At 48.3% G+C, this 21,796-nt stretch overlaps 1 protein-coding gene across 1 annotated transcript in view; it reads left to right on the top strand.

Moving 5' to 3' along the window:
- The window catches only part of PCCA (propionyl-CoA carboxylase subunit alpha), a 275,284-nt gene that overhangs the window by 9,616 nt on the left and 243,872 nt on the right, over positions 1 to 21,796 (top strand). The window contains exons 2-4 of the mRNA XM_055119924.1: positions 1,657 to 1,734; positions 4,832 to 4,879; positions 4,988 to 5,056. Coding sequence (XP_054975899.1) covers positions 1,657 to 1,734; positions 4,832 to 4,879; positions 4,988 to 5,056 — 195 coding nt within the window. The remainder of the gene's footprint in view (positions 1 to 1,656; positions 1,735 to 4,831; positions 4,880 to 4,987; positions 5,057 to 21,796) is intronic.

Genomic DNA, 21,796 nt, shown 5'->3' on the forward strand with positions numbered 1-21,796 from the left:
CAATATGTGTATATTTTTAATGAAGACACTGTGATTTTTTTTTCCCTTTGCTTTTTTTTTTTTTTTTTTTTTTGCTTTTTGGGTCACACCTGGTGATGCAAAGGGATCTGCTGCACTCAGGAATTACTCATGGCAGTGTTCAGGGGACCATATGGGATGCTGGGAGTCGAACCCGGGTCGGCCGCGTGCAAGGCAAACGCCCTCCCCGCTGTGCTATTGCTCCAGCCCCTCCCTTTGCTTTCATACTGAGTATGTGTTGTAATTTGGGCTTGATTCTTCCAAGAGGTGATTGTATGAAACTAAATCTGTTTATTTTGTGTTTTTCACTTTGGAGCCACACCGTGTCATGCTCGGGGTTACTCTTGGCTCTGCACTCAGGGATCACTCCTGGCTTGGGGTGCCAGAGACTGAACCGGGTCGGCCGAGTGCACGGCAGGGCTCGCTGTCCTGGGACCTTTCTGGGTCTTTCTTTATGCAGGTGGATCTGAGCTTTTGCAATAGGTATTTCCGTACTGTTTCCTCAGCCCCCTGGAATTCATTCAGAAGCTCTGCTGTGAGTATATTCTGCTGCTTAGTTGAGTAGCTGTTCTCAAGACCCTGGGGGGTAATGCCTGCTGCCTGCTGCCCACTGCCCTCCCCTCCGTGTATGTGTGTGAGAGAGAGAGAGAGACAGACAGACAGACAGATAGACAGACAGAGAGAGACAGTGAGACAGAGAGAGACAGAGGATCTATATTTTTTTTTTTCAGTGACTACTGGGGATTAAGTTTTGGCTGTAATTTTTAATTTTTATGTGTGCTTCATTTTTTGTTTAGTTGCTTTTCTGGGGGAGTTAGATGGGGGTACTTAACTAGGTACAGTGCTCAGGGCTGTACTCCTGGCTCTGTGCTCAGGCATCACTCCTGCACTCCTGGCAGGGCTCAGGGGGCTCATATGTGGTACCAAGGATTGAACCCGGGATGGCCGTGTCCAGAACAGGAGCCTTGCCCACTGTACTATCTCTCCGGACCCCAGATGGAAGCTTCTTGTGGGCCGAGACCCTTGGGTTGTGTTCTAGGGAGTTCTGGGGGCCTGGAGCATCGCTTGATGCCCCTGTGGGGTCCAGCTCTGGTCGGGAAGGCCTTCCTCCTGGTCGTGCTCTGCTCTTGGCCTTGCTGTGCTGCTTTCCTAGAGATGGTGTCCGCGTCTTTGCTCACCCCTGTGCCCTGGGGATGCGCCTGAACTTCGGGCCCATCTCCTGTTCTTCAGCTTGTGTGTCGCCTGGCCAAGATGTCCCGCTGAGCGCCCCCTGGGAGAGTCCCCCAGAACACATTCTCCTCTTCTTACGGAGTCACCGTGCGCTGCAGGGTGTCCGTGCACTGTTCCAACACCACTTGCGTTGGCAGCGTGCACTTTCCTCCACCAGTGTCCCCGGTTTCCTTCCCACCCACACAGCTGCCCCACGACAGTCTTTTTCGAAAGCCCAGGCCTTGGGGTTCACAGTGTTGCTGACACCCCGCCCCGTCCTGAGTGTTTCCCAGTCTGCTCTCCCCTGCCCAGCCCCCCCCCACCCCCGCAGCTCCCCGCTAACCACCACCAGGTCTCCTGGTCTTTGGAGGAGACGGTTTAGAATCCCATCCAAGCGCCTGAACTGGATTTCACTCTTCTCTGTTGCAGCATGTCCCACGCTACTCCAGAGAGCGCCTGCTGGGGTCCCGGAGCCTCACGTCCACGGGACACGACCCGAGTGAAAAGGTACGTGGGGGCGAGCGTCTCACCCAGGCCTGCCAGAGGCTCTGTAAATCCGCCATCTCTCTCCTATCTTGTTCCCCCCACCCCATAGTGGGTTACAATCTTAGTCAGTCTTTGTCACTTTGTATCTACCTGAAAAGCGAATTCCCGGAGAGCGCTTACCTGTGTGCTGGGGAACTGCCCTTCCCCTGAGGGCCACGCGTCACCAGCCCTCGCTGTCCTGGTAGCCGGCAAGGGCAGCCGACGGGGCTTTCTTTGTGCAGGAAGATCTGCGCTTTCGCAGTAGGTATTTCCCGTGTTAGGGCACGGCTCCGGATCTCCGGCCGCAGACAAGGACCACGCAGGAATGCAGTCAGCAAGCAGGTAGTTTATTAAGCTGGCCAGCCAGGGTCGTGCATACACACACACACACACACACACACAGCGACACGTGTGCAAGGCAAGGCCCCGAGCTTCTCCAAAGATCTTATATAGGCCTTCACCGGCCCTTACGGCAGAGCCCGCGCATTTCATAGCCAGTAGGTTTGTAATGGTACATATTGTCCTAACCAATCCCTTTAGAAGGATATCGCTCCTGAGACTATAGCTTTAGAGATCAGCATTTGTGTCAGTGTTCAGGAATGTCCTGGGTTTTAGGGCAGTCGTTGGGCCTTGTGACATGGGTTTTGCCCTGGGGCACCTGTATCCAGTTCCTTGCTCAGAGGCAGAAAAACAAGTTATTCTACAATGCGGGCTACTGTAAAAAGAATCTTGTGAAAGCTAAATAAATTTCTACGGTCTGTTCTGGGCCAGTTCCTCACACCTACAGAAACTGGTGCTGGGCTGGAGCAATCGGAGAGCGGGGAGGGCGTTTGCCTTGCACACGGCAAGCTGGGTCTGAGCTCCCGCACCCCATATGAGCACCGTCAGGAGTGATTCTTTTTTTTTTTTTTTGACTTTTTGGGTCACACCCAGCGAAGCACAGGGGTTACTACTGGATCTGCACTCAGAAATCACCCCTGGCGGTGCTCAGCATATGGGATGCTGGGAATCGAACCCAGGTTGGCCTCGTGCAAGGCAGACACCCTATCTGCTGTGCTATTGCTCCAGCCCCAGGAGTGATTCTTGAGTGCAGAGCCAGGGATAACCCCTGAGTGTTGCAGGATGTGACCCAACAATCGGAAAAAAAAAAAAAAGGAAAAGAAAAAGAAGTTGATGATTCATCTAAATTTGCCCTCCCCCCCTCCCTTTCTTTTCTCCCACATTCTTTGCCCAATGCAGGGCTTACTCCTAGCTCTGTGGTCAGCAGTCACTCTGGCCAGGACTCAGGGGACTGTATGTGGTGTTGGGGATTAGACTTGAGTCAGCTGTTTAATGAGGATGGGGAACTGGAGATCAAGCCCTTGTCAATCGAATGCAAGGCAGGTGCCCTACCCACTGCACTCTGGCCCGCCCCCTTGTTCCTGATTTTATCAATGACTCTCAAGTCAAAATTAAACTGGTGAGATGTGCTGATTTATGTATATATATATGTACATATGTGTGGCGTCACTCTTGGGGGACAGCCCTGCCTCTCACACCTGCCAGCCCTGGATGTGACTCAGCCATTGGCCTCTTCTCTTTTGTGGGACAGTAGCACTGTACAGTAGCTCTGTCCTCTCGTTGTTCATCGATTTGCTCGAGCGGGCACCAGTAACATCTCCATTGTGAGACTTGTTGTTACTGTTTTTGCCATGGGTAGCTTGCCAGGCTCTGCTGATAGCACAGCGGGTAGGGCATTTGCTTTGCACGTGGCCGACCCAGGTTCGATTCCTCCATCCCTCTCGGAGAGCCTGGCAAGCTACCGAGAGTATCTCGCCCACATGGCAGAGCCTGGCAAGCTCCCTGTGGCGTATTCGATATGCCAAAAACAGTAACAACAAGTCTCACAATGGAGACGTTACTGGTGCCCACTCGAGCAAATTGATGAACAACGGGATGACAGTGCTGTTATGGGACAGGGCTATTAACCACCCTCCCCACCCCCGCCCCGCACTCAGCATTGGGATCAGACAAGGGCGTGCCCTGAGGGGAGATGCTCTCCGAGTGTCGCCTGGGCAACAGGTGCCCTGCGTGTCAGCTGCTCAGGTCACCTCAGCGCGGCAGTTGCCGATGGCCTCTGCTCCGGAGCAGCAGCTTTGCCGCTGACCTCTGCCCCTTCCAGCGGTGTTTGCCAGTGGCCCCGGGTCTGGGTGAGCCTGGTTCACCTCGGACAGCTCAGTGATGAATTCTGTTTTGTTTTGATTTTGGGTCACACCCAGCAGTGCTCAGGGCTTAGTCCTGGCTCTGTGCTCAGGAGTTGCTCCTGGCGGTGCTGGGGGAACCCTACGGGATGTCGGCAATGGAACCTGGGTCGCCACATGAAAGGCAAACCCCCTCCCTGCTGTGCTACCACTCCATCCCCTCATTTAGGGGTTCTGGAACCTGGTCCATGGTGGTTTGTCAGAGTCCTGTCAAGCCAGGCCCCATCAGGTCAGTTCCGAGCAGTCGGACCCTGAATGACGGGCAGCTAGCTGGATGGTCCTGTTCCGGGAAGCCACATTCTTAGGATCATGGCCAGTAGTCATCATCATCATCATCATCATCATCATCATCATCATCATCATCATCATCATCATCCCGTTGATCATCAATTTTCTCGAGCAGTCTCAGTATCGTCTCCATTCGTCCTAGCCCTGAGATTTTAGAAGCCTCTCTTTGCTCGTCCTTCCCAACGGTGCTGCATTGGAGGCTCTTTCAGGGTCAGGGGAATGAGACCCATCATTGTTACTGGTTTTGGCATATGAATACACCATGAGGTGTTTGCTGGGCTCTCCCATGCGGGCAGGAAACTCTCGGTAGCTTGCCAGGTTCTCTGAGAGGGAGAACTAGGCTATAAGATGTCTCGCAGCCGCATTCGCTTCCAGGAGCTTGGTTTTACAGTCTCTGGATGTTGGCCATTGATGGGATTACATGGCGCTGGGGGCAGTTTCTGGTTGGCAGCCCAGAAAATGGCCAGTAGTAGCGGTGGGAATACTTACTTTTTTTTTTTTCAGTCCCAAGTTGAGAGTAATGATTTCAAATGTGTTTCTTCTCTCTTCAGACTTTTGATAAAATTCTTGTTGCTAACAGAGGAGAAATTGCTTGTAGGGTAAGTGGAGATTTACTCTTATTTTTATTTCACCTGTGGACTTCTATTTTCAGATACTTTTGGATGATGATCATGGTTAAGAAGTGACCTATCTGTCTTTTAAAATAGGTCATTAAAACCTGCAAGAAGATGGGCATTCAGACGGTGGCCATCCACAGCGACGTGGATGCTAGTTCGGTAAGTGTCCTTTGGCTTGATTTGGAGGCAGGAGTAGGTAGTCACTTTCCAGACCGTTGTAAAATTGAGTTTCCAAAGACTTGCTGCTCTCTTGGGGCTGGAGTGATAGCACAGCGGGTAGGGCGTTTGCCTTGCATGCGGCCAACCCAGGTTCGATTCCCAGTATCCCATATGGTCCTCCTGAGCATTGCCAGGGGTGATTCCTGAGTGCAGAGCCAGGAGTAACCCCTGTGCATTGCTGGGTGTGACCCAAAAAGCAAAAAAAAAAAAAAAAAAAAAAAAAATAGATCCAAAGACTTGCTGCTCTCTCTAAGTGTCTTTCTCAGCCATGCCATTCCTCAAGCAGAGGTGGTAGCTCCTCCTTTCAAGATTTTTAGCTACCTGCTGATGCAGGGCGGTGATTGGTCTCTGCCCGTGTGCATCTGAAACAGTGCTCCCAGCCTGCTTCAGTTAAGGGGAGAGAGGTGAGGGTGCCAGAGATCATGGTGCTTACTGTATTGGCCAAGCGTATATATGCACAGAAACACGGGAATCGCGTACTGTGGCGCTGTGGTGTGGCCGAGGGTTTCCCGCACCCCGGCCGTGAGCATGGGGAGGAGGGGCCAGTGGCTGACCTGAGTGTCCTTTGCGTCCACCAGTCGTCAGCAGTTTGGCAGTCACTTCACGGGCTCCCTCCAGGAGTGTGTGACTGTTTAATTCAAGTTTACGCGCCATTCTTGATTTTCTGCTCGAGAATTTTAAAGTAAATTACACTGTGGCCTTTCACCCAGAGTGTGTCAGGAATCATTTCCTAGGAAAAAGAATGTGCTCTTACATGTCTATCCGACCATTTTTAATTATATACAGATTTAAATTAATTTTTGTTTTGTTTTGGCTTGGGAGCCACACCTGGCTGTGCTCAGGGCTTACTCCTGGCTCTGTGCTCAGTGATGCTGGGGTAGGAGGAAGCTCAGCAAGTACCTGACCCGCTGTACTATCATTCCTGCCCCTGCCAAAGGTTTAGCAAAACTCCCATTTAAAGGGATGTCACGGTTTTGAAATGCAAACTCATGAAGTTCGATGTTGGGATCTACTTTTTTGAACTGAATCTGACTTGAGAATATAGTCAAGTGCTTTCAAAGGCTCAGTTGCGGTGTTACACTGCCTCAGGATCCTGCCTGCTCGTATGTGGCTCTTTCCACAGCCGAGGCTTGGGGTGCAGGCTGTTGGACACCCCAGCTGATTGGCTCCTCCTGGGGGTGGTCTCACATTCTCTCTCATTAGATAGAAGCATGTCATGTTTGGGGTGCAGATTTGCTCTGCCCTGTTGGGTGAATGTTTTTTGCTTTGTTTTTTTCTTGACTCTCTAGGGTATCACTTGTCTGGACAGAGTTTTGTATTAATTTCATGTCCGGAAGGTTGCTTAATTATTAGGACAGCAGTGAAAAGAAGATACACCCCCCAACCCCCCACCCCCCCACCCAGTGTTGAGTAAGCCCACGGCTTCTAATTCCCATAGATCTTTACTCTCCCACTGAACCACAGCAGATAATGACACGTGTTTGTCTCTGCCTACTTAGTAGGTCGATTACACCGTTGTCACCGAGAATGTCATTTTCCAGCGACCTGGCTCTCTCTAGGGAATTTTCCTCCTAATTTGCAGCTTACCCGCTATTCTGCTAGAAACTCAGCCCTCTCCACCCCTTTCCCTCGGCCTTTCCCCAACCCCGGCCCCTTTTTCACCTGGTTTCTTTCCCGTGGCCCCTGCCCTACTGACTGGCCATTAGTCTCATGGTGTGGCTGCCCCTTGAAAAGGGCTGGTGTGTCATGTTCACCTGTGACCCCTGGACTCCTGTGGACAACCCTGGGGGTTGGACCCCTGTTGAGAAATACTGCTCTTGATGATGATGATGATGATGATGATGATGATGATGATGATGATGATTTTGGGGGCTATACCCAGTGGTGCTCAGGGCTTCCTCCTGGCTCTGCACTCAGGAATTGCTCCTAGTGGCGCTCAGGGAACCATGTGAGGTGCTGGGGGTTGAACGTGGGTCGGCTGTGTGTAAGGCAAATACTATACTCTCTCTGGCCCTGCTGTTAATTATTGAGCCCCCCCCCCCCACTTCTACCCTTCAGGATTAGCTGGAGTATCTGCTTTTGACTTTCTGTTTATTTATTTATTTTGCCACACATAGCTGTGCTCAGGGCTTACTCCTGGCTCCGCACTCAGGGATCACTCCTGGCAGTGCTCAGGGGACCACCGGGGGTGCTGGGGATCGAACTTGGGTCAGCTGTGTGCATGGTGAGCGTCTTTCCCTTGGGAGTGGTTTGTGGTTCCTTGTAAGCCAGGCTTTTCACAAAAAGGATCTTTATTATATTTATTCCAGGACTTTAGCTGTTTCTGTGGAGTGTTTGCCTGTTTTCAGTTGCCTTAGTGTCATTAAAATGATGTGGCATGTTGTTCTCTGTCCCGACCTGCGGAAGCGGATAACGGGGTTCACGAGGAGAGGGTGCGAGAGTGATAGGGAGAGGGGAGACACACACACACACACACACACACACACACACACAAACACACACACACACAGAGGTGGGCAAAAGCTACTTTATTGTGACTCCACAGTGCTTACGTATGCTTAAGCTTCAATCTACCTGCGTCACAGCCTTAAGGTAAAACTAGAAGTAACTAATGGCACCCGGGGCATCTAGGGGAGGTAACAGTCGATATCCAGCAGGCTGGTCTATCTGTTCCTGTTGGCTAACCATCCTGCTCTTGTAAACATGTCCCAGTCCTCTGGTTCTTGTAAAATGGCTTTCAACCTGGGGGCTGGAGCGATAGCACAGCGGGTAGGGCATTTGCCTTGCATGTGGCCAACGCGGGTTCGAATCCCAGCATCCCATATGGTCCCCTGAGCACTGCCAGGGGTAATTCCTGAGTGCAGAGCCAGGAGTAACCCCTGTGCATCGCCAGGTGTGACCCAAAAAGCAAAAAAAAAAAAAAAAAAAAAATGGCTTTCAACCTGTGTATTCGAGTGTTTGACCACAAGCTACATGCCGAAGGCCCGCTCACCGCAGTTCTCTGCTCACGAAGTTTTCTTGCTTGCTTAGCGAGAAAAGGCTGGTCCAGGACCATCTCCTCATCAGACTTGACCAGGAGAACAGCCTCCAGGGCCTGTTACACGAGCGGTGGGTGCTCAGGGCAGGAGAAAGCTGCCTGGGCTCCAGTGGGAAATGCCAGGGCTGGGGGAGGCTTCGAGGGGCCGGAACCTCTGATCAGGTCAAGGTTGTCTCTTTGCGAAGGTCTGAGGGAGGTTAGGGTGAGAGTCCCAGTGAGAGGCTGCGCCCTGCTGGGTTATTTTTTTTTAAAAATTTTTTTAAATTTATTTTTTATTTTATTTTTTATATTTTAACTCCATTTTTATTGGGATTTAGCAGCTTTATAGATTGACAAACTTATGCATAGTGTTCCTTTATGCTTGCTTTTTAAAAAAAATTTATTTTATTGAATCACCATGTGGAAAGTTAGAGTTCTCAGGCTTATGTCTCAGTTATACACTGCTCAAACACCCGTCCTTTAACCAGTGCCCATATTCCACCAACAAAAAGAAAAAAAACAACAAAAACCCAGTACACATCCCACGGCCCACCCCCCAACCATCCCCCCTGCATAACTGAAAAATTTCACTTCCTTTTCTCTTTACCTTGATTACATTCCATATTTCAACACAATATTCACTATAGTTGTTGGAGTTTCAACACAGAACTCACTATTCTTGTTGGAATTTATCCCCTAAGAATACGGCCCTATTGACAGGGAAATATTTGATAATTTGTTTTCCACTGATGAGAATGAAGAGATATAAAGTCGCGCGGCCTCGGTAGCAGCCATGCAGTTTTAGGATTTCTGTATTTTAGTAATTAAGACCAGAGAGATTTAAGTTGGAAATTGAATCATTTTCCTTCCTGGAGCAGCATGGAGCAAAAGCTTAGTTCACAGTCTGGAGACATGGCTGCAAGCACTCGCTGGGACCCCAAGTCATATAGCTGGCTCTGGATCCTGCTCATTCAGCAGCAAAGCGGCTGTGCAAAGGCATGGCCACCCGGGTTGAATCTCGGCGGAGCTCGAGCCGGCACTGGCCCTGGCCCGAGACTGCCCATGCGTCCTGCTGGGTTCTGAGGGTTGTGTTGTAAGATCAGCTTGGGCATCATCCTCTCAACATTTTTTTTTTTTTTTTTTTGCGTTTTGGGTCACACCCAGCGATGCTCAGGGGTCACTCCTGGCTTTGCACTCAGGAATTGCTCCTGGCGGTTCTTGGGGGACCATATGGGATGCCGGGGCACGAACCCGGGTCGGCCGTGTGCAAGGCAAACGCCCTCCCCGCTGTGCTATCGCTCTGGCCCCTCAGTGTAACTTTTGTACTGTTTTATTTATTTCTGGCCCCATTTTGTTTTGTTTTGTTTTGTTCACAAAAAGTGTGCTCAGGGCTTACTCCTGGCTCTGTGCTTGGGGATCACTGCTGAGGGCTCCGGGAGACCGTACGGGGTGCTGGGGCCAGATCCTGGGCTGGCCATGTGCAAGACAAAACTCCCTCTGCTATCTCCCCAGCCCTCATCAAACATTTTGATTATTTATATTTTATTTTATGACTTTAGTTCTCTCTCTTTAATTTTTTTTTCTTTTTGGGTCATACCCGGCGATGCACAGGGATTACTCTTGACTGTGCACTCAGGAACCACCCCTGGCGGTGCTCAGGGGACCATATGGGATGCTGGGATTCGAACCTGGGTTGGCCGCATGCAAGGCAAATGCCCTACCCGCTGTGCTATCGCTCCAGCCCCTCAGTGTAACTTTTGTATTGTTTTATTTATTTCTAAATATTCTCTGATGCTGCTAGAAGTATAATTTTCTTTTTCTTAAAAAATTATTATTAAAGAATCAGTGATGTACAGTTACAAACTTATGAACTTTTGTGTTTGCATTTCACTCATACAGTGATCGTTTACCCATCCCTCCACCAGTGCCCATTCTCCTCCACCAATGATCCCAGTATCCCTCTCACTACCCCCACCCCATCTCTCACCACCACCCCCTGCCTCTGCGGCAGGACATTCCCTTTTGTTCTCTCTCCTTTTGGGTGTTGTAGTTTGCAGTAGAGGTATTGAGTGGCCTTCATGTTCGGTCTATAGTCTACTTTCAGTTCGAATCTTCCAACCCGAATGGGTCCTCCCAACATCCTCTACTTGGTGTTCCCTTCTCTATCTGAGCTGCCTTTTCCCCCAGCATGTGAGGCCAGTTTCCAAGCTGTGGGGCAGACCTCCTGGTCCTTATCTCTACAACTCTTGGGTGTTAGTCTCCCACTCTGTTATAGAAGTATAATTTTCTTAATGTCAGTTTCTTTCTTCTTTTATTTTTTTTGGGGGGGTCACACCGAGTAGTGCTGGGGTTACCGCTGGCTCTGCACTCAGTACTCACTCCTGGTGGGCTTGAGGACCATATGTGGCACTGGGGATTGAACCGGGATCAGCTGTGTGCAAAGCAAGCGCCCTCCCCGCTCCGGCCCTTCACTTTAAATTCTGTTGCTCACTGCAAGTATGTAAGACGTAACTATGGTTTGTATCGTACGCACCTACCAACCCGAAACACCCTGCTTGCTGAGTCTGCTTCTTAGCGCTCTCTTTTTAGGAAATTCGCTCCTTGGGGATCTCTCTAGAGTTTGCCACGTGCACATAAACATAGATTCACTTCTTTTTGTTCCACCTTGATGCTTTTGATGTTGGATTCTTGCTTAGTTTCCACAGATGCGGCTTCCAGAGTAACCTTGAGTGAGGTGGGAGCAGAGGTGTTTCCCTCCCGGTGGGGCAGGCATTCAGCCTTCCCAGGGCATGAGTGACTTCCGCCCCAGTATTTGAATCCACTGTGAGTGACTCCTGGCTCTGAGCTCTGGAGTGACCCCCGGCTAGTGGTCAGCTGCACCTGGCTGCAACTGGAGGGTCGTGTTAAGGGAAGGACAAATGCCAGCTGTCTCGCTGAGAGACAAAAAGGGAACAGGCGCCTTCAAGTGAGGACAAACCCTTGGCCCGGACTGGAACCAATTAGAGCTGAGGTACCCAGAAGGGGGCTGGGGGAGAGAACCAGGGTAGACCTGATGTAATGTAACGCCATTGATGGTCCCACTGGAGGGTCTTTTATTTTTTTTTTATTAGTTTTTTAATTGAATCACCATGACTTTTTGTTGAATTGCCCTGGATTACAAAGTGACAAAGATATTTATGACTGCGGTTCCGGTGCGTATTGTTCCAACACCAGCTCCTTCACCAGTGCCCCCTGCCCTCCGCCAGTGCCCGCAGTTCCCTCCAGCCCCCCCAGCCTGCCCCTGTGGCAGGACCTTCCCTCACCCCTGCCCGTCCCCAGCTCCCCACGGAGACCAGCTCCTCCTTCCTGCCGCCATCAGGCACTTGCCGCTCCGCCATCAGGTTTCTTCCTGTCCCACGGCCAGAGATCATTCGTCTGCTCCGCTGCTGCGGCCCCTCTAAACATGTGACCAACCTGCGTTTACCCATGACCAACCTGCGTATACCCTTGGCCAACCTGTGTTTACACGTGACCAACCTGCGTTTACACGTGACCAACCTGCGTTTACACGTGACCAACCTGCATTTACCCGTGACCAACTTGCGTTTACACATGACCAACCTGTGTTTACATGTGACCAAACTGAGTTTACTGGGGGTGAGAGGGACTCATACTCCTGCTTGTGAGTTGGAACATTGCTTGCCCGAAACTGTTTGTTTTTTTAATTTTTTTGGGGGTGCACACCTGGCTCTGTGCTCAGGGGCTACATCCTGCAGTGCCCGACCTGTGGGACACCAGGATTCGACCCATCGTCACAGGCACAGCCACGTGCACAGCAAGTGCCTTAGCACTGCCTGGTCTTCGTTTTTTTTTTGTTGTTGTTGCTTTTTGGGTCACACCTGGCAATGCACAGGGGTTACTCAGGAATCACTCCTGGCAGTGCTCAGGGGGCCATATGGGATGCTGGGAATCGAACCCAGGTCGGCCTCGTGCAAGGTAAATACCCTACCCGCTGTGCTATCTCGCTAGCCCCCTGGTCTCCGTTTTAACCGTCCCGTAAATCCTGGTGCCCGAGGACGAGCTGAAGGGGACAGGCTGGATCGTCGACTTTGGGGTCTCTCAGCCTACAGACATGTTCTGGGGCTGGAAAGAACTCAAGGGGTGGGCCTGAATTTAGTCCCTGGCTCCAGTTAGCTCCGCACCCACTCGGGCACTGCCTGGCACGGCGTTCCCGCACCAGCCTGTGGACTGGCCATCTCCTCCATGTTGGGTACAGACCCCCTAAGATGCTTATTTTTGGGAGTGGGCTTTTTTTTTTTTTTTCCTTTTCGGGTCATACCAGGTGACGCTCAGGGGTTACTCCCGGCTCTGCACTCAGGATCACTCAGGGACCCTATGTGATGCCGGGGATGGAATCTGGGTTGGCCACGTGCAAGGCGACCGCCCTCCCCACTGGACTGTCGCTGAGGTCCGGGAGTGTTTTTCTGTCAAGTGTTGGCAGGTGTGTCTTCACTTGAACTTCTGAAATCTCTCTCTGTGGCCTTCCCTTCAGCAAGCTGGCTAGCCACGTGTGTGATGTTCAACCCCACATGTTTGTGAAATGCCCATTTTCCTTTTCAGGGGTGTGTGTATGTTGGGGGCACAACTCTCATTGCTTAGGGCTTACTCCTGGCTCTGTGCTCAGAGATCACTCCTGGCAGACTCGGAGAAGCACGAGGGTACTGGGGTTCAGACCCGGCCTGGCGCCATGCAAGGTGAGTGCCCTACCCATGGTACTATCGCCCCAGCTCCGTGTCCTATTTTTCTACCGATTTCTAATTGTTTTTATTGGGAAGCATGCTTTCTTTTTAGTTTTGCTTTTTGGTCACACCCGGCAATGCACGTGGGTTACTCCTGGCTTTGCACTCAGGAATCACTCCTGGCGATGCTCTGGGGACCATATGGGATGCTGGGAATCGAACCCAGGTCGGCCGTGTGCAAGACAAACACCCTACCCGCTGTGCTATCGCTCCAGCCCCACATGCTTTCTGTTATTCCTGTTCTTTTGAAATTTCCTGACGTTTGCTCTCTGTTTTAGCCTGATATCTTTGCTGAGGAGTATTCCATGTGTGCTAAGAGAGTCTCTTCCCCTGGGGGTGCATATCCTAGGGATGACTAGAACTGCTGTATGGTTTAAGGCTGCGTGGTCAAAGTGATGCTCAAGTCTTTTATTTTCTTATTGTTGGTCTTCTGATTATTTTTGGTTTTGGGGGTCAACCTGGGATCGCTGAGGGCCTGCTGCTGACCCTGTGTTCAGGAATCACTCCTGACAGTGCCTGGGGAACCATTTGGGGTGCTGGACTGAGCCAGGGTGAGTTCTGTAAGGTAGGCCCCTCGCTCCTGTGCTTTTTCTCTAGCTCTGTTCCAGCTGTTACTCACAGTAGTCTTTAATGTAATTTAAGTTTATTATTTATTTATTTTAATTTTTTGCTTTTTGGGTCACACCCAATGATGCTCAGGGGTTACTCCTGGCTCTGCACTCAGGAATTACTCCTGGCAGTGCTTGGGGGACCATATGGAATACTGGGAATCAAACCCGGGTTGGCCAAGTGTAAGGCAAACGCCCTACCCGCTGTGCTATTGCTCCAGCCCCCTTAAGAATTTTTTATCAGTGAATCGCTGAGAGGTACAGTTACAGACTTACAAACTTTCATGCTTGCGTTTCAGTCATACGGTGATTGAGTGCCCACCCTCCACCAGTGCCCACCCTCCACCCATGGCCCCAGCATCCCCCCATCCCATCCCTCCTCTCTTTGATCGGCTTTAGAAAAGGCTTCCAAAATACTAAGTGTTTCATTATGCTCAGTTTATAAGTTGGTGACATATGATTACATACAATTATACGAGAATCCTCAGATCAATAAATAAGCCTTGGACCAAGTTATTATGTAGTTATTATGGAAGGAGTGATGTAATGTCTGTGCTGAGCTATCTTCTCAGGAAGTTTCTGCAGTTTCAGGAAGCAATTAATTCTGACACTATTTAGATTACTCTATACTTAGAGACAGAAAAATAGATTTCTACTTTTTTTTTTTCTGGGCCACACCCGAAGTGCTTAGGGAGCATATAGTAGTGGATTCCTGCCTCGGCACTCAGGGACACTCCTGGCAGTGCTCAGGGAGCCACGTGGGATGCCGGGGATTGAACCTGGGTCAGCTGTGTACCAGGCAAGCAAACGCCTTATCCGCTGTACTATTGTTCTAGCCCAGATTTCTGCTTTTTATATAGTCAGCAGTATAACTCACAAGTCAAATCTGGCCAAAGATAGTATGTAAAAGAGCTACAGTGAGGGCTGGAGTGATAGAACAGAGGGTAGGGCATTTGCCTTGCACGCGGCCGACCCGGGTTCGATCCCCAGCATCCCATATGGTCCCCTAAGCACCGCCAGCGGTGATTCCTGAGTGCATGAGCCAGGAGTGACCCCTGTGCATTGCTGGGTGTGACCCAAAAAGGAAAAAAAAAAAAAGAGCTACAGTGATAGTTACATATAGATAGAAGTCTCTCATATAATAAGATTATGCTGCAGCCATGTAGGCTATATGTGATATTTCAGTATGGTTTATTTTATCTTATTTTTTTCCTTTTTGGGTCACACCCAGCGATGCTCAGCATTACTCCTGGCAGTGCTTGGGGGACCATATGGGATGCCAGGGATTGAACCTGGGTCGCCATGTGCAAGGCAAACGCCCTCCCTGCTGTACTATAGCTCTGGCCCCTCGGTATGGTTTAATATTAGTATTAATACTTAATTGAATTTGCTAGTAGGGTTGTGAAGGAAAGCTATATCTTGATGGAATCTGAGCTTCATTTAAAGGACATTCAGTCCTCTTGTAAAATCCCTAAGACAGGATTGGATGAATCCTGCTGTCCCTCATCAAAGGTCATGTGCCTGGCAGGAATTATTCTCGTGAAAGTCAGGACGAAGATGGATTCCTTTGCTCTCATTCTTGTTATTTAACAGACTCAGAAGGAGAAGGCAATGCAGTTAGGCCAGAAGTAGAGCAAAGTAAATTAGCAAAGCCAGAAGTAAGAAGATTATATTGAGTTTTGAATAACACAGTCAATGGAGCAATTTTTTAGAAATCCTAAGAAAAATCTCTGTGGTAGTTGGTTAAATAATTATTAAAAAATTTGGTTTTTCTATGTGCATTTCAACAAATTAGAACAACATATAAGCAATATAGAAGATAAAATACCTGGTGATCTGAATTAAAAATAGAACTATTTTCAGTGTTTTGGGTTTCTTTTTTCTCTTTTTTTGGCCACACCTATCGATGCTCACAGTTTACTCCTCACAGTGCTCAGGGACCATATGAGATGCCAGATAGTGAACCTGAGTCAGCTTTGTGCAAGGCAAATGCCCTACCCGCTGTACTAGCTCCCAGACGTCAGCATATTTAAATGTTTTTTTTTTTGGCATTTTGAGTTACACCCGGCAATGCACAGGGGTTACTCCTGGCTTTGCACTCATGAATTACTCCTGGTAGTGCTCAGGGGACCATATGAGGGGCTGGGACTCGAACCCGGGTCAGACGCGTGCAGGACAAACGCCCTACTTGCTGTGCTATCACTCCAGCCCCATATTTTCAATTTTTAATAAATAAATTATAACATTTCATATGAGGATTTAAATAATTTTAAATAATTAGTAACATTTATCTAAGAATTTTTTGTTTTTGTAAGGGAAACATACTGTAAATGCTAGTTACTCCTAAATTTATATTTTTTGTAAGCTGTAATCAGCATAATATAATTGTGGAAGTTGGAAGCAGGGGATATGCAGGGAATAATTGTATAAAAATCAGAAAAGTAAATTTTTATTTTTTAAAAAATTAATCTTGATTAACACTGTGATTTACAAAGTAGTTCATTGTACAGTTATTTCTGATATTAGTGTCCTACGGCACCAGTGTCACCTGCTCTCCACCAGAGTCCCCAGTTCCCCCTCAGCCCCCGCCTGCCCCTTTAGGCACGGAACAAATTCACTTTATATTGCTTATTCCAACAAAATTTCAAGAAATGCAAATAGAAGGATCGGAAAATAATAAGAGCCGATTAGTGACTACTATATGATTTTGACTTATGTATTACTTGTATCACTTGTCATCCCGTTGATCTTCGATTTGCTTGAGCAGGCGCCAGTAACGTCTCCATTCGTCCCTGTCTCGTGCTAGTGTAGCCCAGTGATATCTGCTCGCTCCAGGAACAGGAAGATTGGAAGCCTCCATCCCTCCTGGGGAGCCCTGCAAGCTACCGAGAGTACGCTTGTCTTGCACTTTGCCAGTTTGATCCCCCTGACCACTGCCTGGACCTGGGTCCCCTGGGCACTGCCCAGAGTGTTTCCTGAGCATCGCCAAGTATGGCCTGGAACCAGGAAGACAAACAGAAAGCCAAACAATGCCCTGTTTGGACTGTCTTCATAGAGGCCGTGCGGAGGGTGTGGGGAGGTGTCTCCGGGTTTGCTGCTGCGGGAGGCAGGGAGGTGGCCGCAGGGCGGATGCTTCCTGCTGACCGGGAGCTGGGGGAGAGTCAGCCCCAGGCAGGGTTTGCTGGGAAGGGGAAATGTCCGATGCTGGGGTTGGCTCGGACTCCCCAAATGGGAGGGGGCTCCTGCCTGCGTAGTTTGCGGGTCGCAGGAGGAAAGACGCTGACAGTCTGGACCCCGCGGCGCTCTCACCGTGCACCCAGGGCGCCTTGTTTCATGACGGCCTTCTCCCGTGAAAGGCTGGTCACGGTCAGAGCGAAATGCTGCTGCTGCGTTTTCGGGGGCTCCGTGATCTGTGCTCTCTGACTGTGCTGCCTTCCGGCTGTTGGCTCTTGCCTCAGCTCAGCCACACTCTCTGGCTCCACCTGTGTCGGGAACGCTGAGCGAGAGACCCCTGATACTTGCCCCGTTGGATCCCAGCCCTGGCATCAGGGAAGCAGCCGCTGCCACTCGGCCTCGGGCCTGGAGCCGGGTGGGTCGCGTGGCCTTGGCCTTCGGGGTCCGGAGTGAGATGGAGTGGGGTTTCCTGGGTGTGCCCTGGGACGATCGGCAGTGAGTCGAGGGAATTGTCCCTTAGCCCGCCTCCCCTGATAATATGGCCCTGCTGTCGGGGGAGGGGGGGCTGCCGGGGACAAAGGGGCCTTGGCGATGTCTGTGTAATTAGTGTACGTTGGTTCCAGCTGAACGAACCGGAGGGTAATGATCAGGTAAATGGAGATGGAATACATTAATGCACACTAAAGGTATAAAAGACCGTTGGGAAAAACTTATACGAATGTTAATGGGGTTGTTCCAATATCCTTTTTTTTTTTTCCCCTCTGTTCATGTATGCTTATGTTTCTTGGACCGTCTTCAACTTTATCCCAGATGTACATGGAGATTAAAGTAATTTATAGAATTTTAAAAAGTCACGCATTTCCCTTTCCTCATTTATGTGATGGCTTTTCAAAGATATCCTTCAATCTTTTTGGAAAGGAGAGAAAGATCATAATTAAAATTCTTTTATGAAATCTGTTAATAAATGTATCCAGTTCACACTTATTGCAGAGCCACTGATTTGACTTGGGTCAGGGTGGTAAAAGCTTGTTTTGGGGAGGTAATTGCGGAAGCATTGCTGATTCTTATTGTATATTTTTGTGTAGTTGGAATCGTATATTTAAATAACTTTTTTCCCCCTGAAATTGCCCGTATTGTTAGTATAGACTGTTTTAAGATGATGGTCACCATGGGGATCCCGATTTCCCAGTTGCTCTTAATTAGGTCAGAAACATTTCCATTCCTTTGGAGTCGGAAGGAAATTCTATAGGATTCATTAATTTGTTCTTGCAAAAATACTCTTAGTTGTCATTATTCGATACCAAGTTTCCTTATCAGCAATGTAAAGGTCGTGGTGAAGTCTCAGATAGGGACTGTACTATTAGGTTTCATTTGTGGTTAGTGGCTGGGAAGGAATTGGTTTCATTAATGTGATTTTGGACCTTGGAGTTGTGGAAATTAGGTAATTAGAGGTTTTTGAAATGGCGTACTTGCTTAAACACTTGCTTACTTTTCTCATAAAACTTAGCTTTCAACAGCCATTCGGGATTAAGACTCTAACATATCTACCCAGGCAAATTCAAAACACTATGGTTTTTATGCAGGTTTTTACTAAAAACGGGGGAAGAAAGCGTTTAAGATTGACATTTCTTTTCTTTCCCCCCTCCCTTATTGTCTTTGGAGAAACATATTTTGCAGAGACATCATACTTTATTAGTATAGAATGTCTTGATTATCTCTGGCATGGCTAAATTGCTTCCTCCACGTTTTTAGGTAAAATGGAGTAGGATAGGATTCCTGGTAGGAATTTGTTCCATTAATACGGCTCATCAGGGACATTATATTTAATTGGAGATCCTGCAGAACAGTAGCAGGAGGCGGAGAGAATTACTCCGCATTAGCAATGGCTCGTCTGGGACCTGCGCGCTAATCAAGGAGCTTGAGTGTTAGCAGTGGGGATGATGGGAATTATGACGATTATGACATGTGAGCATGTCTGTGTTCGAACTGGACAGGCAATGAGTTAATCAAGAAGTATATTAAATGGCTCCCATGCTGATTCCTTATTATCTACCAGAGTGCCTGTCAGGTTGTGTATTTAAAAAATATAATTATTGCTGGATTCAATATGTATAAATTCAGCCACTATTCTTTGCTTTTCAACAAAATAACCTCAAATTACCTAACACAGACACACACACACACGTATAAAAACTCTCAGAAAAATGGGTCAGCCTGCCGACTGTGTGATGTGTGTGTTAAAGCCGGGTAGCTCATGCTTTTTAGCACTATAGAGTGAACCTTTTATTTCAGATTCATTTACAGATTTTTTTTTCTTCCGCGTATTTATTGTAAACACTCATTGGCTCAGTTCCATTGCATAAATAAAGGGGTTGGCTCCAGAAAACAGAATTTATGTTTCTTATTTACCAAGAGGCAAAAAAGGAACTCCAACATTTCAGAAAGACATTAATATTTAACACGTGAAGCCAGAGACAAATCAAAGCATTAATCTCTCCCACCATCAAAATGCTCCAAAATCGGGGGGTGGCCGTGGGGGGGCTCTGCTCGGGTGGGTGGTCCTTTGTGCCACGTAGATCCATTCTGTGCCCAGCATGCCCGGAGCCATCTGTCATGAAACTACCAGTTAGAAGCGCTGGAAATGTACATATTTTGGGGAAATGGAACCCATAAATTGAATTCCTTTTAGAAAAATAAATTGAAATGCAGCATAAATCCAGGAGCAGCCAGTATTGTATCTGCTGACAAATTCATCGAGTTTCTGTGCAGGGGAAGGCTTTCTTTTTTCTCATTATTATTGTAAGCACTGCCAAATTTAATAAAAAAAATAATTCTACCAAACCGTGACCTTTACGTATTAACTTAATTAAAGCAATATTATGGGTACGACTCAAAGTGTTAACTCGTGGGTGGTGGTTATTGAAATCCATTAGCCACGGAGTCAGTGTTAGTGGTCAGCTGCATCAGAACTAAAACTTGCAAGCAACAGTCTCCCTTGGGTGCTCTGAACGCAGCAGGTTAAATTGTCAGAACCCGTCAAAGCGTCTTAAAAGACTGAGAGTTTAAGCCCCCTGGAGTTCAAGGTAAACCAATCAGGCCAGCAAGCTAGGACGGGCTGGGACTTTATTAGCAGCAAAGCAAAAATGACATCTGGGCAGGAAAAGAGATTGTTATCAGCATCTTCCTGGGCGAACTTGATTCAGAGCCGGGCTCATGCATCTTGCAGCACAACTTTGACTCCAACATTTCAACTGCTTTTAACCTACGGAAAGGAACTAGTGAAAAATTTCCCTGCTGCAACGGGAAGGATACCTTAGACCATCTCCATTCTCTTCTACCACTGAAATTTTAAGAACAGAATGCAGTAAAATATTAAGAGTATATGTCTTTTGTTCTTGTCAGCTAAAACAAGGTTGTTTTTGTTCGTGAATGTAAACATAGTTTGAAGGGGGCTATTGATTGTGCTTGTCAATGTAATTGGTATCTCACAATTTGACAAGGGATATAATCAGGATCTTTTCCTTGAAGCATCTGTTTAAGAAGGTTTGGAAATTCTCACGTCTTACTGAAAATTAGATTTTCATGAAATTAAAAAAAAACTGGTTTATCTCAATATCATTTTTTGATATTGCAGTGTTAATCCAGTGCAGTGTAACTCCTAATTGTTAGAGCTTCATTTAAGACTGAAAGTCGAGGGGGCCAGAGTGAAAGTTAGGCAGGGAGGGCATTTGCTTTGCATGCAGCCAATGTGGGTTCCATCCCCAGCATCCTATATGGTCCTGTGAGCAGAGCCAGGAGTAAACCCTGAACATCACCAGGTGTGATACAAAAAGAAACCCCCCCCCCCAAAAAAAAAACTCCCACCAACAAAAAAATTACTTAAAGTTGAGGGAAAGGGTAGACTCACTTTCAGCAGTAGTTTTTTTGTGTTGTTTTGGGGTCACACTCGACGATGCTCAGGGGTTACTCCTGGCTCTGCACTCAGGAATTACTCCTGATGTTGCTCGGGGGATGATAAGGGATACTAGGGATTGAGCTTGGGCAAACACCCTCCCTGCTGTACCCTTTGCTGATGACATCGTTCTCATAACACCAAACATTAGCCAAGCGGCACAAATGCTGGCTGACTTCGACCTCAAGTGTGGAAAGGTCAGACTGCAGCTGAATCTCAGCAAAATGATGTTCATGAAAAATGAACTAGTCCCTGACATTCCGTTTGCTCTCAATGGAACGAACATCTCCAAATGCATCAGCTATGTGTACCTGGGTCGAGAACTCAACATGAGGAACGACTTGGCACCAGAGCTGCGCAGGAGGAAGAGAGCAGCATGGAACACCTTCAAGAGCATCGAAGAAGTGGTTAAGAGGACGAAGAACCTCCGGCTCTGGGCACATCTTTTCGACTCCACCATTCTTCCTGCACTAACATATGCCTCAGAGACCTGGGCACTACGAAAACAGTATGAAAATGCTATTGGGGTATCCTAAAGAGGAATCGAAAGAGCTATGCTTGGAATATCACATTTCTCTCAAGTGAGTTCTGACCTCGGTCGACAGTCAAGAATCATGGACGCTGTCTCGTTAGTCAAGGCATCAAAAATCAGATAGGCCGGACACGTAATGCGATTCAGAGATGACCACTGGGGGGGCTGGAGCAATAGTACAGCGGGTAGGGCGTTTGCCTTGCATGCGGCTGACCCGGGTTTGATTCCCAGCATCCCATATGGTCCCCTGAGCATCGCCAGGTGTGACTCAAAAAGCCAAAAAAAAAAAAACCAAAAAACCCCACAAAACCACAGAGATGACCACTGGACTAGAGCTGTTACCGACTGGATTCCACAGGACGTCAAAAGACCGAGTGGCTGCCCACCAACGAGATGGTCAGATTTCTTCGTCAAATCCCTGAGTGAACGATGTGAGGCTCTTCCTGTTCCTGGAGCGAGCAGATATCATTGGGCTTGCACTAGCATGCGACAGGGACAAATGGAGACGTTACTGGCTCCCACTCGAGCAAATCGAAGATCAACGGGATGACAAGTGATACAAGTGATACAAGCTTGCTGTTTCTGATTATGAAGAGCATGTGATGTCACGCGGCCGCTAC

Source organism: Sorex araneus, chromosome 1 (genome assembly GCF_027595985.1).
Source record: "Sorex araneus isolate mSorAra2 chromosome 1, mSorAra2.pri, whole genome shotgun sequence".
Lineage (NCBI taxonomy): Eukaryota > Metazoa > Chordata > Mammalia > Eulipotyphla > Soricidae > Sorex > Sorex araneus.